Raw genomic sequence first — 12,742 nt, forward strand, 5'->3', positions numbered from 1 at the left:
ATTAATGTAAAATTTAAAATATATACTTTAAATGTAAAATGTATTAAATATTCAGGTAATCAGTTTCTAGATAACAGAACACGATACACACACTGGTCAGAAGCGAAACTTCTTTGGCAAGATTCAAAGATATGAATATCGTCGCCTTGCGACCTTGAAATGTTAGTCTCAAGGCGCCTAAAGAAGTTTCATTTAAAAAATTCCTTATTTTGTATTTAAGCATGCGTTAATTAATTTGAAGTACATGTGCTTATTCTAAGCGATTTGTATTTTTCTTACAACTAAACGTTTTAAATTTCAATACAATTAAGATTTAGATTGAAATAATAAAAATAACGATATGATAATTTTATTTTATGGTAATATCATCTTTTTGACTATACCGAAACTAAGGCCATTCACTAGACAAAATCTAATAAAATATTGAGTGTAAATTTTAACTTGTTTGAAAATCGCTTTCGCTCATGGCTTGTATCACTCGCGGTTGAACATCGGAATTTGAGGAGCGTGACAGAGCAACCAAAGACACGTAGATATTGGCGAGCGATGTCACGGGAAAGTTTCTAGTTTAAACTGTTTATAAGCGACGACACGTGGTCTCTTTGTGAGGAGATACTTGGAATATTCTGGATCATTCGAGTAACAAGTGAACGTCCTGTGAAAACAGTTTGTTTTGAGTTATTTTTTATGGATAATAAACACTTCTAGATGCACTATTTTTCATAATAGATACACGGTTTATACTACTGTTTCTTGAATTATTTATTGCTTATAAACCAGAAGAGAAAATGTCTCGTTTAACTCCAAATAAAGTAATAGTTATAGATCCTGAATATAGTACGTACTAAAGAACTTGACTTCAATCGCCTCTGGAATATGTGTGATCCTAAACAAAGAATTCCTAATCTGCAACGCAAATAATGCGTTATCCTAAACAGATTCAGAGAATTTCCAGTACAAACCTACTTACTAAATCGCCTGTCCCTGTCCATTCTTCCGCCTTAACCCGTGACGCGTCCGGCGCACAGCCGGCACCGATCCCGATAGTGTCAAGGGAGTTCACGAAATCTAGCTTTTTTATGACTACCGAGTTTGAAAATTTTATTTACCCTATTGTTCTATAATTATATGCCATGTATGATATATTTTTGGAAAGAGGAAGAAACTAGTTATAGCATAAAAATGTAATCATGACGATATATTTTTTCTATAAAATTATAAAAAATTGATTTTCTTTTGTTTTAATTTTAATTGCTTACATACTAACACTTACATGATAATGCTGAGTCATCAAATGATCATATTCACGTTTTCATATCACTACACGATTGCCAAATACATTCACTTATATTTTCACACATTTAACACAACGTATTTCACTATGAATAATAACAAATCTCCATTATTCACAAACAAGAAAAAAAGCGCCATTTTGCGTCTTCCGCACTGAAAAGTTGAGACACTTTTTCACTGAGTATTCTTCAAATATCCCTAAAACCAATATCATAAACGTATTCTACGTAAAATTTCCAGTAATATACGTCTCAATTATCACTCATCTAATTATTCCTCTCGGCATAATTCACAATCCAAATATTCGTTGAACAAGACAAATGTCACAAACTATGGCCGATGACGCAACTCAATCAATGATTCACTTTTTTTTTTTATTTTGTGGTTTTAGTCTTTATTGCCAGCGTCGGAGTCGTACCGATTCGAATTAAAAATGTATAAGGCATAGACAAATATTTTTTATACTGGAAACATTCACTTGTAAGCAGCTACAGGTGACCTTCAAAGTCATTGGCCGCGTTATGAACAGTCGTTGTTACGCAGGACGCTACAGTACAGTTTTAGTTATGAGCAACCGCCTGTACATAGGACGCGTCACGGGTTAAACTGTTTTATATTTTTGCTTCTTCATGATACTACATAAATGTTTTTATCTGATTTTTCTACATATTGACGAAAATATAATTTTTATTCTGACCAATACCTATATTGTTTTGCTTTCAGTTTCTGGCAGAATTTCAGCGGTGTGGGTTAATCTGACAGCATAATATTACTGAACGAAAACTTCTTCACATCCAAGAAGAAGAAGAAGCTGTAGCATACATGTCAAATTGTATTTAAAGTAATCAATTTGTCGCTGTTTTAGTTAATTAATCAATAGATTTTTGTTTCTTTCTATTTTTATCATTTTTATAATATCATATTTAATTTTAATATTTTCCCTATAAACAATTTTTTTCTAGGTTTTTTTTTTATTTCATCAGTCCCAACCCCATCAAAACATTCACCACTCGCACGAACGATTTTAACTAGAACCCAAGCAATATAAGCCACAGGTTCGAAAAAAGCCAATACAAAAACAATAGCATTCAATATAAAGCGGGAAGCGAAATAAATAAATCGGACCGTATCCCGTACACAAGTCACGGGAACCAGACGTAGTGCACTTAGCCGGTTTGTATATTGCGCAGTAACTTAGAACCGGATCGAGCCGGTTTCAGCTGGATGCAACCGGACGGCGCGTAATTTGACGGCTAAATAAGTTTGGCGCGTTTGTTGGCACGTGTGTTCTTTGATAATAGTTTATGAGGATGTTGAGAAATAATATTTTTGCTTTTTTGCGATGTATAAAACATTTTATTAAGTTATGGAATTAATAAAAATAATACGTTATTGCAGGTATTCAATATAATTGTTACAACTATGTATATTTATTATCGTTTCCAATATGATTAAAAACCAATAAAAAAAATCTGATTCTGCGTTACTTTGTAAACAACAATCATAAAAGAAGCGAAAGAACCTCTTCCTTATTTTTGAATTCGGTTAAAAAAGAAGTAAGTAATGAAATGTGAGAAAAATTACTTTTTACATGTTGTAAAAAGTAACATGCAAAATAAATTGTGATCACCGTATCAAATGTTTGTTTACAAAGGGCGCCAATAAAACGTTTTATATGCAAAGCATTTGATAAATTCCAGTTGATAAAAACGATATAAACCGATACAATTTAGTAAAAACCCGATTCGCAAGTGCACACGAAAATAACTCAATCAACAAAGCAATATTGGCATCCGATTAAATATGTATTTCGATTAGCCTAGACGGGAATTATTTATTTTGCCGCGTGTTCCATGTTGCACCCTAACATGTGTATGTTTTGAATTATTTAGGACAAACAAGAAACCCTATAACCCAATAGTAAATATACTACCATGAAATGTAGAGTCGTGTGTAAGATTTCGTCGATTAAAAGAAATAAACGAATATTTTTACACGGTTTCTTTACATTTTTGTAGCATTCAAATTTTTGTATTACTTATCTACATTTTTATCAGTATTTTACCATTACAATTTAATCCAATTCCCACATCATTTTACACACACTGCCAAAAACATATTTGTTTTACCGTAGTCGGTGTACACACACATGCACGTTACCAGTTCGTGTACACGCACACCACTAGCTCATGTAAATTTAACTGTCGGTGTTTTAGAGCGCGCCACGTAGATTGCTATTTGATTAGTTTTTATTGTGAAAATTAGCTTTTAACGATTCGAAATAGCGCTATTATTTTGAAAGGGTTTTATGTTTTCGCGCGTCGTGTTTGTAGCAAAGAAATCTGTGATGTAATATAACCGAAACAACAAACATTAAGGTACAGAATCAGAATATTATTCACAATGTAAATTGTAATGTGTCGAAAGTAAACTTGTATAATAAAAAATCTGTAACGTAATAAATGTCTTTAAAAAAAAGATAAATTATGTATTAACAAGGCAAATAAATTTCGATCGAGCCAATACAAAATTAATGTTTTTACACCAAACACTCGAAACAAACGAGGCTAGTATCCAAAATTGGCACCAAATTTATTCATAAGCAAATTACGCGAAAATTGGAAAAACAAGATGGGCATGAAAGTAATTCCTATTGCCGCTAAATTTATTTATAGAGGAACCAATAACGGTTTTTCTACTTATTGTTAAATTGTATAATGATTGAACACCTTTTTCCGCGTAATTTTATTGTTTTCCTTGTGGTATGGAAATATTTTTTTCGGTTCTTGGGGAAATTTAGTTTTATTTATTGAATGCCAGAAAAATGTAGACGTAGGTACTTACATTATGAGGTATTTAGTTTGTAAGAATAACGTTTTTTGCTGGCCAAAAAATTAACAAAATAGCTTTTTCAGTTTTTGAACTTGTCCATCCTAAACATAAAAAAAAAAACAAATTTAACTAAATACTAAAACATAAATATTTATTATAATGAGAAATCATTTGCCGCCTCTGTGGTACAGTGCATAACACGTGAGCGTAGAATCGAGCGGTCCATGGTTTGATTTCTGGTGTATACTAACGAAGGTTTACTACTTATCCGTAAAGAATATCGATTAGTGAAACAGCTGTATTACAATCTGCCCCATACACCACAAGGGGCACAAGAAGTCACGTATAACGCTACCTACGCTTTAAACATAACCCTTATTTCATTTTACAACCTATACTTCCACGTTAAACAGATTTCAGGGCCATAAAATTAGTAATTTAAATTCTTAGAGGGGAACTATTGCTCGCGAAGCCATAACTGCAGAACCGTCGGGTTTTATGGAGATGACATATTTCGCCTTCAAATTATTATATGCAAGTATAATACATTGCATAACGTTACCGTCTATAATATTATGTTTAGGGAAGGAATATTTTAATAAAAACCATTTTTGGCTATTGCAATCGTAGAGAATAAGGTAAAAACTTAAAATGTCTTTACTACAGAAATCGAGTTAGATTTAATGTAGTTGAGGGTTTTAAATCTGTTTAATAAAATGAAACATTAAAATGATATGATTCAACTATTCTTCTTAACTTATTTCGGGCAAAAAACACGACTTAAATTGTCTGAATACAGTTTACTTCAATAACTACTTAGTGTATAGATTACTACAATAATATAGTTACACTATATTTTATATAAATTGTGTTAATAACAACATTGGCGATAATATCTCGATTGGATATAGTTTTTTTCAAATCTCATATTTTCCACCACTGCGCTCTACATTATAGAGTTTCAACCAAATCACAAATCTTTAAACCACTACAACTATAGACTCAATAATTCACAAAACATTCCACAACATTGTTTAAACGTCTCTATTGTTGTAAGTTTGAACAGAAACGTTTCTTAAACAACAGGAAAGCAAAGAAGTGATTTGCATTAATTCGTGGCGGTCCCCGGGGCGGGCGGGACACGGAACTTGCTATTGGGAACTTTATTTTACATTATAGTGTTGTGTGATTGCGTGTGGTGACTATGAATCTGGTTTTAGATTGGGATTGTGATTCAATAGATGTATTGTTTGGTATTGTTAAGATATGAATTGCAAAAAAAATAACGTTGTAGTTGTAATATTTGATTACAGCGTGTGTTACAATGTTGTTTCATATGATATTATATTTTTTTTAACGTGAGGAAATTCATCATGAATACCGGCTGCTTCGGGGGCTTGTTATATATGATAGTATAATAATCAGTTGTTTATTATCTTATTTTTGCAATATAATACTGTTATTTGTAAAAGGAAGTTACACTAAGTATTCAGTGTTGTCTATCACAGATTAAATTATATACATTTATTTACATTCTATTAAAATTCTACCTAATGCACGACTTCTTACTGTTCATATTTAAAGCTTTTTTAAGCAATCATTCCACTCGTTTGACTAATTAAATGTATTTATTTACTTATTATGTAAAGTTTATGTAGAGGCATCAATGTCAAGTTATTTTGGTTTATAAAATATCAATTCCGACATGCATTAAAAAATGTTTAAAAACCTATTTTATTATAATATTTCAAAAAACAAAAGCATGGTCCCACTACATGTGCAATAGCATGCCTCGTAGTTTTTAATTTGTTCGGGTTATTTATGAGCGTGTCGCATACACGGCACAAACTCCAGCAGAGAAAGAAATTGGTCTACTTGCTTTATCAATTATTGATTCCGCTTGTATTGTGTTGTTTACTGTCTCTACTGTTTTGCATTCTCTAATTGAGAATTTAATTAAACACTATGTGGTGTTGGTGAATATGATTTGTTTGCAAGTTAATTTTAATTGAAGTTACTGCATGATGAAGTATTTGTACAATATTTAGACTATCGTTTTACTAAAGCACGTAAATAAAATAAATAAATAAAAAATAAAATAAATACGTAATTAAAAGGTAATTAAGTCTGTCCTTATAATTATTATTTAGGATGGACGTATTTAAACCAGATTTCCCATTTTCTTGAAATTTCAGTAGATATGCTTACTGAAGCCGTGTATCGCAAAGCATTAAAAGACGATTCTGTTAATTAATTTATTATTTATATAGTAGAAAACATTAGCGTTACATAATTTTTAATCTGTGAAATTGCAGGAATAATAGTACAATTTATGACTAATTAGGGAATGTTTAAAAATTTTCATATAAAAAGCATAATTATAAAAGTTGGGTAACTTCATTATTTAACTGTAATAAATTTGCACGAAATCCAAATTCAACTTTCTCAGTAATAAATTATTGAGATAAGGTTCTGGTTGGATCAAGTAATATATTTTAAACAGTTAATTTTTCTATTAAATTTTACAACATAATTGTGAATAATTTTTTGATGTATTGTTATGTACCGTGTTTACATTGTAATTTTGCTGTTTTAAAAATAAATTAGGTACGTCCATATATTTTAAACTTAGGAATTCAGAATTCAAAATAATATGCTTAATTATTCAATGGAAATAATAGTTTCATTTTAGGATTAAAAAGGAAAGACATAAACGAGACACGCGAATGAAATAAAATATTATAATACCCACACGTATTTATACAGCTACTGGTATTTTATTACATTTGATGAAATTGTTCACTATGCAGTTTGCATATTATTATCTTAGTATTTGTAAATAATTTTTATAACACTAGCTTTCCGCCCACGGCTTCGCCCGCGTTTTCAAAGAAAAACCGGCAAAGTCCGGTCAAAAAAAGTTACCCTCTATATGTGTGCTAAATTTCATTGTAATCAGTTCAGTAGTATTTGCGTGAAAGAGTAGCAAACATACACATACACATCCTCACAAACTTTCGCATTTATAATATTAGTAGTATAGGATTTAGCTGCGCCCCACGTTTTCACACGCGTTGCTCCGCTCCTGTTGGTCTTAGCGTGAGGATATTATAATGTAGCCTTCTTCGATAAATGGGCTTTTAAACACCGAAATAATTTTTCAAATCGGATCTATAGCTACCGAGATTAGCTCGTTCAAACAAACAAACAAACTCAAATATTATATTATAAATAATATTAGTATAGATTATTAAAGTGAAACTTTTATTACATCGTCTCAAACTTTTTGGTCTGTGTAGTGCATGTCGCGTGTATCGCGGCTACTCAAATATTAAGTAATATTTTCTTTAAAATGCTATTAAGAAATGGCCCAACAATTTGAGATTAAATTATCCGGACATTACGCCATTTTAATGCATAACAAAATTCTTACAGGAGGGAAATATTTCAAGGAAAAGGAACAAAAGCTTAGCGAAAGCTCGCCGTGAACTATTATTTTCTACCTGTTAAGGTAAAAGCTTTAGCGGTATAAATAATTTAGAAAGTAATATTTTTATTTGTTTCCTTTCAATTTATTTTAATTCACTTTTAAAACATAACCGATAACTATTTCTTGGGTATTTCATTAAATGATTCAAATACAATGATGTTTTCTTATCGTGAACTTTCAACAAATCACAAAAAAATAACTTTAAATTTAAAACTATTTTATTTTTATAAGAACCATATTATGTTTTATAAATAAGTGCTTGCTTCATTTTACCACCTTAATTTTCACGTGCTATAATAATTTTACAATATACGCAAATTTACTTACCTCTCTCGACCTTAAAAAAACCAATCAACTATGAAATAGAATCAATCACTATAAATCCATACCCGCTACCGCTTATAACTTGCACCCGCTTTTTCATATCTACCCTCAATCTCGCGATCGTACACGGAACACTTAATGTTCCATAAATGTAGGCCTCCAATTAATGTTGTGTAGACTTTATCAAAAAAACTACAATTTATTACTTGTACAATTAATTTTATGACAAAATAATGAATAATCCGTTCCTTTATGCGCTTTCGAATGAGCTGTTAAAAAGTTGAACAATAAACCTGAACGGGGTTTGCATATTTTGATATTGTAGGGTTTTTTTCATGTTAGTGAACTTAGCAGATCATTTTTAGCAGATCAAAAAAAAATGTGAGTTCTTATCGCGTGCAGTTGAGTTCTACAGTTCCTGATACTTTTTAGAAATAGTTCTGGCGTTTTTACCTTAAAAAACGACATTTGAAAAAATGATCTGCCAACTTCCCGTAGCAGATCATTTTTAGCAGATCAAAAAAAAAATGTGAGTTCTTATCGCGTGCAGTTGAGTTCTACAGTTCCTGATACTTTTTAGAAATAGTTCTGGCGTTTTTACCTTAACAAACGACATTTGAAAAAACCCGACCTGGACCCGGCTTAACGTAATGCTAAGACGTAATGCTACGACGTGATGCTACGACGTGATGCTACGGCGTGATGCTACGCTGTGATGCTACGGCGTGATGCTACGGCGTAATGCTATGGCATGTGTTACGGCATGATGCTACGCTGTGATGCTACGGCGTGATGCTACGGTGTGATGCTACGGTGTGATGCTACGATGTGATGCTACGGCATGATGCTACGGCGTGATGCTACGGCATGATGCTACGGCGTGATGCTACGGCGTGATGCTACGGCATGGTGCTACGGCGTGATGCTACGGCGTGATGCTACGGCGTAATGCTACGGCGTGATGCTTCGGCATGATGCTACGGCATGATGCTATGGCATGATGCTACGGCATGATGCTACGGCATGAAGCTACGGCATGATGCTACGGCATGATACTAAGGCGTGATGCTACGGCGTGATGCTACGGCATGATGCTACGGCATGCTGCTACGGCATGGTGCTACGGTATGGTGCTACGGCGTGATGAAATATGACATAAATAAATTTTCTAGTGTTTCATTTTACGCGAGTATTTCTAAAAAGTATCAGGAACTGTAGAACTCAACTGCACGCGATAAGAACTCACAATTTTTTTTGATCTGCTAAAAATGATCTGCTAAGTTCACTAACATGTTTTTTTCGATATCGCGACAAGAATAGCTTTCATGTTAAGCTTCATGTCGATTCGGATTGTGTTACAAGATAGTCCACTGAAAGAAAATATATTTACATATTTAAGATAATTACACCAGAACGTTTACCATGAAATATTTGCCATATAATAATATATCAAAATTATAAACGAATAATGTGAAATGCCTAAAAGCTCTATGAACTGAGCCTGAAAAATATAAATAAAGTTTGAAAAATTACAAACAGCGGGCTGTTTGTAATAGCTACTACATTAACTAGACATTTCTATATTATTGTATAATATTTTCTGAATTATGTAGAGCAAGTCTGTTTAAAACGTTAGAGAAAATATTATAAATTATAATGTACTTTATTAACGACATACCTGCAGCTGGTGACAGTTTTGTTACCACTCCCCATCTCGATTTCCACTGAAACAATAAAAAAAGAATTCGTTAATACACTAAAATTTACTTGTAATTGCTTGAAGTTGAATAAACATAATATGTTTTTTTTATAGTACTGTATATTTATCTAATCATTCTTGAAATTAATATGCCACAATAAGAATAAATTCAAAACCGGTTCCAATAAAAATTAAAGGACTAACCACAGAGCTATAATGACCTTTAACACTTCAACCATAAAACACAAATTCAATTAACTTCTAAACAAAACCAAAAAATGCCATCCCACATGTAGTCAACAGTTAGACCAAAACTGTGAGCACACGCACACTGTTCATCAGGGTTTGCAGTAACCATTAACTATTCTATTAACGGAACGATGAAAGCCTCCACTGTACTCCGTATTGGATGAGAATTCAGTTTTTGCATGCGATAAAACGTTCTGTAAACGAATGGTTGGTTGTGGTGCGAGTTGTAGAGGCAGGCGGTTTGGATATGATATTTATTCGTCAAACATCAGCTGTAAATAAGCATAACTTTTGCATGTGTGTTTACTAAGACTATATCTCGTGTCACAATGTTTGTCCTCGATGGACTCCTAAACCACTTAACCGATTATAATAAAATTCGCACACAATGTGCAGTTCGATCCAACTTGAGAGATAGGATAGTTTAAACATGTAGGTACCACGGGCGAAGCCGGGGCGGACCGCTAGTCATATTATACATTGTTATGCGTTAAATAAACACAGTAAAATAAGTTCTTTATCACTTTGCTAATGTTAACAGAGTATATTAAGTTACTCTGTAACTCAAGTAACATCTAATCTAACAGCTTAATTTAGAAATCAAAGTCAGTATAACCTCAATGAAATATACAAACGTGTCATCATTAGCAATTCCCGCCAATGCTACGCGGCATCATGAAGCTCAGTGCAATAGACTAGATAGCTAGAGAACAGGGCGGCAATAAAATCCGACATTTTACCGCGAAACACGCCATCTACGTGTGTTTACAGTCGCTAACACTGTTCTTGTTCTTGAGTAGATAACTGAAAACAATCGGCCTTGAGCAATACTGGTTATGTGGCAATGAGACAAATTTTCTTTCCGGCTCTTCCTTGTAAAAAGTGCTATACAAACCGGTAAATGGTAAATATTAACCATATATTAACCTATAGTATGATGATTCAAAAGTTCTTGTAGAAGAAGTCTAATTGAATAAATAAATGTTTGCGTTTGATTGTATGCAACGAAAATATCATCAATTTATGTTATGACGATCCATAAATTCAACTACAGAATAAGGATTTAAGTCATAATTTACATGATGGTAAAAACCATGTGATAGAGATCGAACTCTTTCTAGCTCTATATTAATAATTTAAAGAGAATTTTTTATTTGCTTTTACAAAATAAGCTCAGAACCGATTCTGAATTTTCTCCCCGGCTTCGTTATTCTTTGAAGGGGCAGTGAACAAAATAGCTTATGTTTTAAGATTTTATTCAACCAGGGGTAGACAATCGGTATACGTTGATGATTTGTTAATAGCACAAAATCCTTACATTTTAATAGACACACCCTTAAATTTACGACGAAAAAGTACATATTATTTTATCATTTCGTTTTTTAGACCATTAACGCCCCACAAAATAAAAATTTTCATCGAGTTTTTATAAACCTTAACGTCTGTATAATAGCATTTTGTAATAACCAGTACTTACACCTAGTATTCGCCGTCTTTCGGTAGTTTTAATTAAAATAATCTCATTAGCAGCCCGCGTTTTAATTGAGACATTTGTTTGTATGTTTGTTTGTAACTAATTGAACTACCTCGCTACTCGGACGGGAACATTTGTTAAGTAAATAGATAAGAAGATATAGTTTCATATTAGTATTTTGTAGTATTTGGGAAGTTATAAGTTTAACGTATGTATTTGAGGGCGTACGTGTTTATGTTTATCTGTATCAGAGCTCTATAAATTATAATAAATGAATTGATTTGAGTGCAATTATGTTTAATTTTTAATCAGCTTTCATTTGAACTAAAGTAGGGACCTGTTACTGTAATATTTAAATTTATATTACTATGTTTGACATAACCACAAGTGAAATTGAACAAAATGGGTTGGTTTACAGTATTATCCCTTGTTTTGTGATAGAATTTAAAGCGTTTTTGAAATAGAACGGCTGAATGGATCTGGCTGTAATATTGCAAAGAGATAAATTATACCTCGGAATAGCATGAAACCGAGCTGAAGCTAGTAATGTATAAAACTGTATTGTTGAGTGTCTGAAAGACACATCGATCCGACATTATAAATCTGTTGCTTTACGCGTCATTGTAAGGGGTTCAGTACACATAGAATGCACAAATGGAAACCCTATATCATAGGCAATAAAGCAGAATATCGAACTACCCTCAAGGGACAGGAACTATGAATTAGACTAGGCTAATTTGAACTTTATTGGCGACTTTATACGATCTGAAATTGGTTGTCATTGAAACGAATGTAGCACACTTCATTAATTTTTCAATCTGGTTAGGTAAAGAATAACTTTACGCGCGCTCGAAGGAAAAATGAGATAATTTTGTCCTTTATTATTATTTTTACTCGGTCTGTGGCGTTTGACTACTTTTTTTCAATCGAGCGCAAAGATTATAGCTTTATTGGGGGATTAAGAGGCATAATATGCAACGAAACTTCATAAAATCATTTTCACTAACTACTCGTCTGAAAACCAAACGGATAATATCTCTATGTAATCCTTATATTCATTCATTTCTATAATTTATTATAGACTTATCATAGAAAATAAAAAGTGTCGATTGGTCACTATAAAATGATTATTACCAGTAGAGAAAATCGATCAGTGAAACAGCTGATGTTTGCATCTGCCCCATACTAATTTATTCTATGCCTATGACAAAGAAAGGGACAGAATTCATGGCGCCTGTTTAGTTCTATGATAAAAATTCTGTTTATTTATTTCTTATAATATTACATTTTAAGTTTGTTTCTAATAATGCTGCAAGAGCTGAACAGATTTGCACGAAGTATTATGAAACGTTAAATAAATTACTATTATTACAATTGCGAA

At 32.4% G+C, this 12,742-nt stretch overlaps 1 protein-coding gene across 1 annotated transcript in view; it reads right to left on the reverse strand.

The window, feature by feature from the left end:
* The window catches only part of LOC149900944 (uncharacterized), a 266,239-nt gene that overhangs the window by 172,362 nt on the left and 81,135 nt on the right, over window positions 1–12,742 (reverse strand). The window contains exon 2 of the mRNA XM_090111807.1: window positions 9,618–9,663. Within this exon, the coding sequence (XP_089967933.1) occupies window positions 9,618–9,663 (46 nt within the window). The remainder of the gene's footprint in view (window positions 1–9,617; window positions 9,664–12,742) is intronic.

This window comes from Colias eurytheme, chromosome 17, assembly GCF_061535395.1.
Source record: "Colias eurytheme isolate Ceu_HAF_F1 chromosome 17, ilColEury1 Martin Lab GWU primary, whole genome shotgun sequence".
NCBI classification, from domain to species: domain Eukaryota; kingdom Metazoa; phylum Arthropoda; class Insecta; order Lepidoptera; family Pieridae; genus Colias; species Colias eurytheme.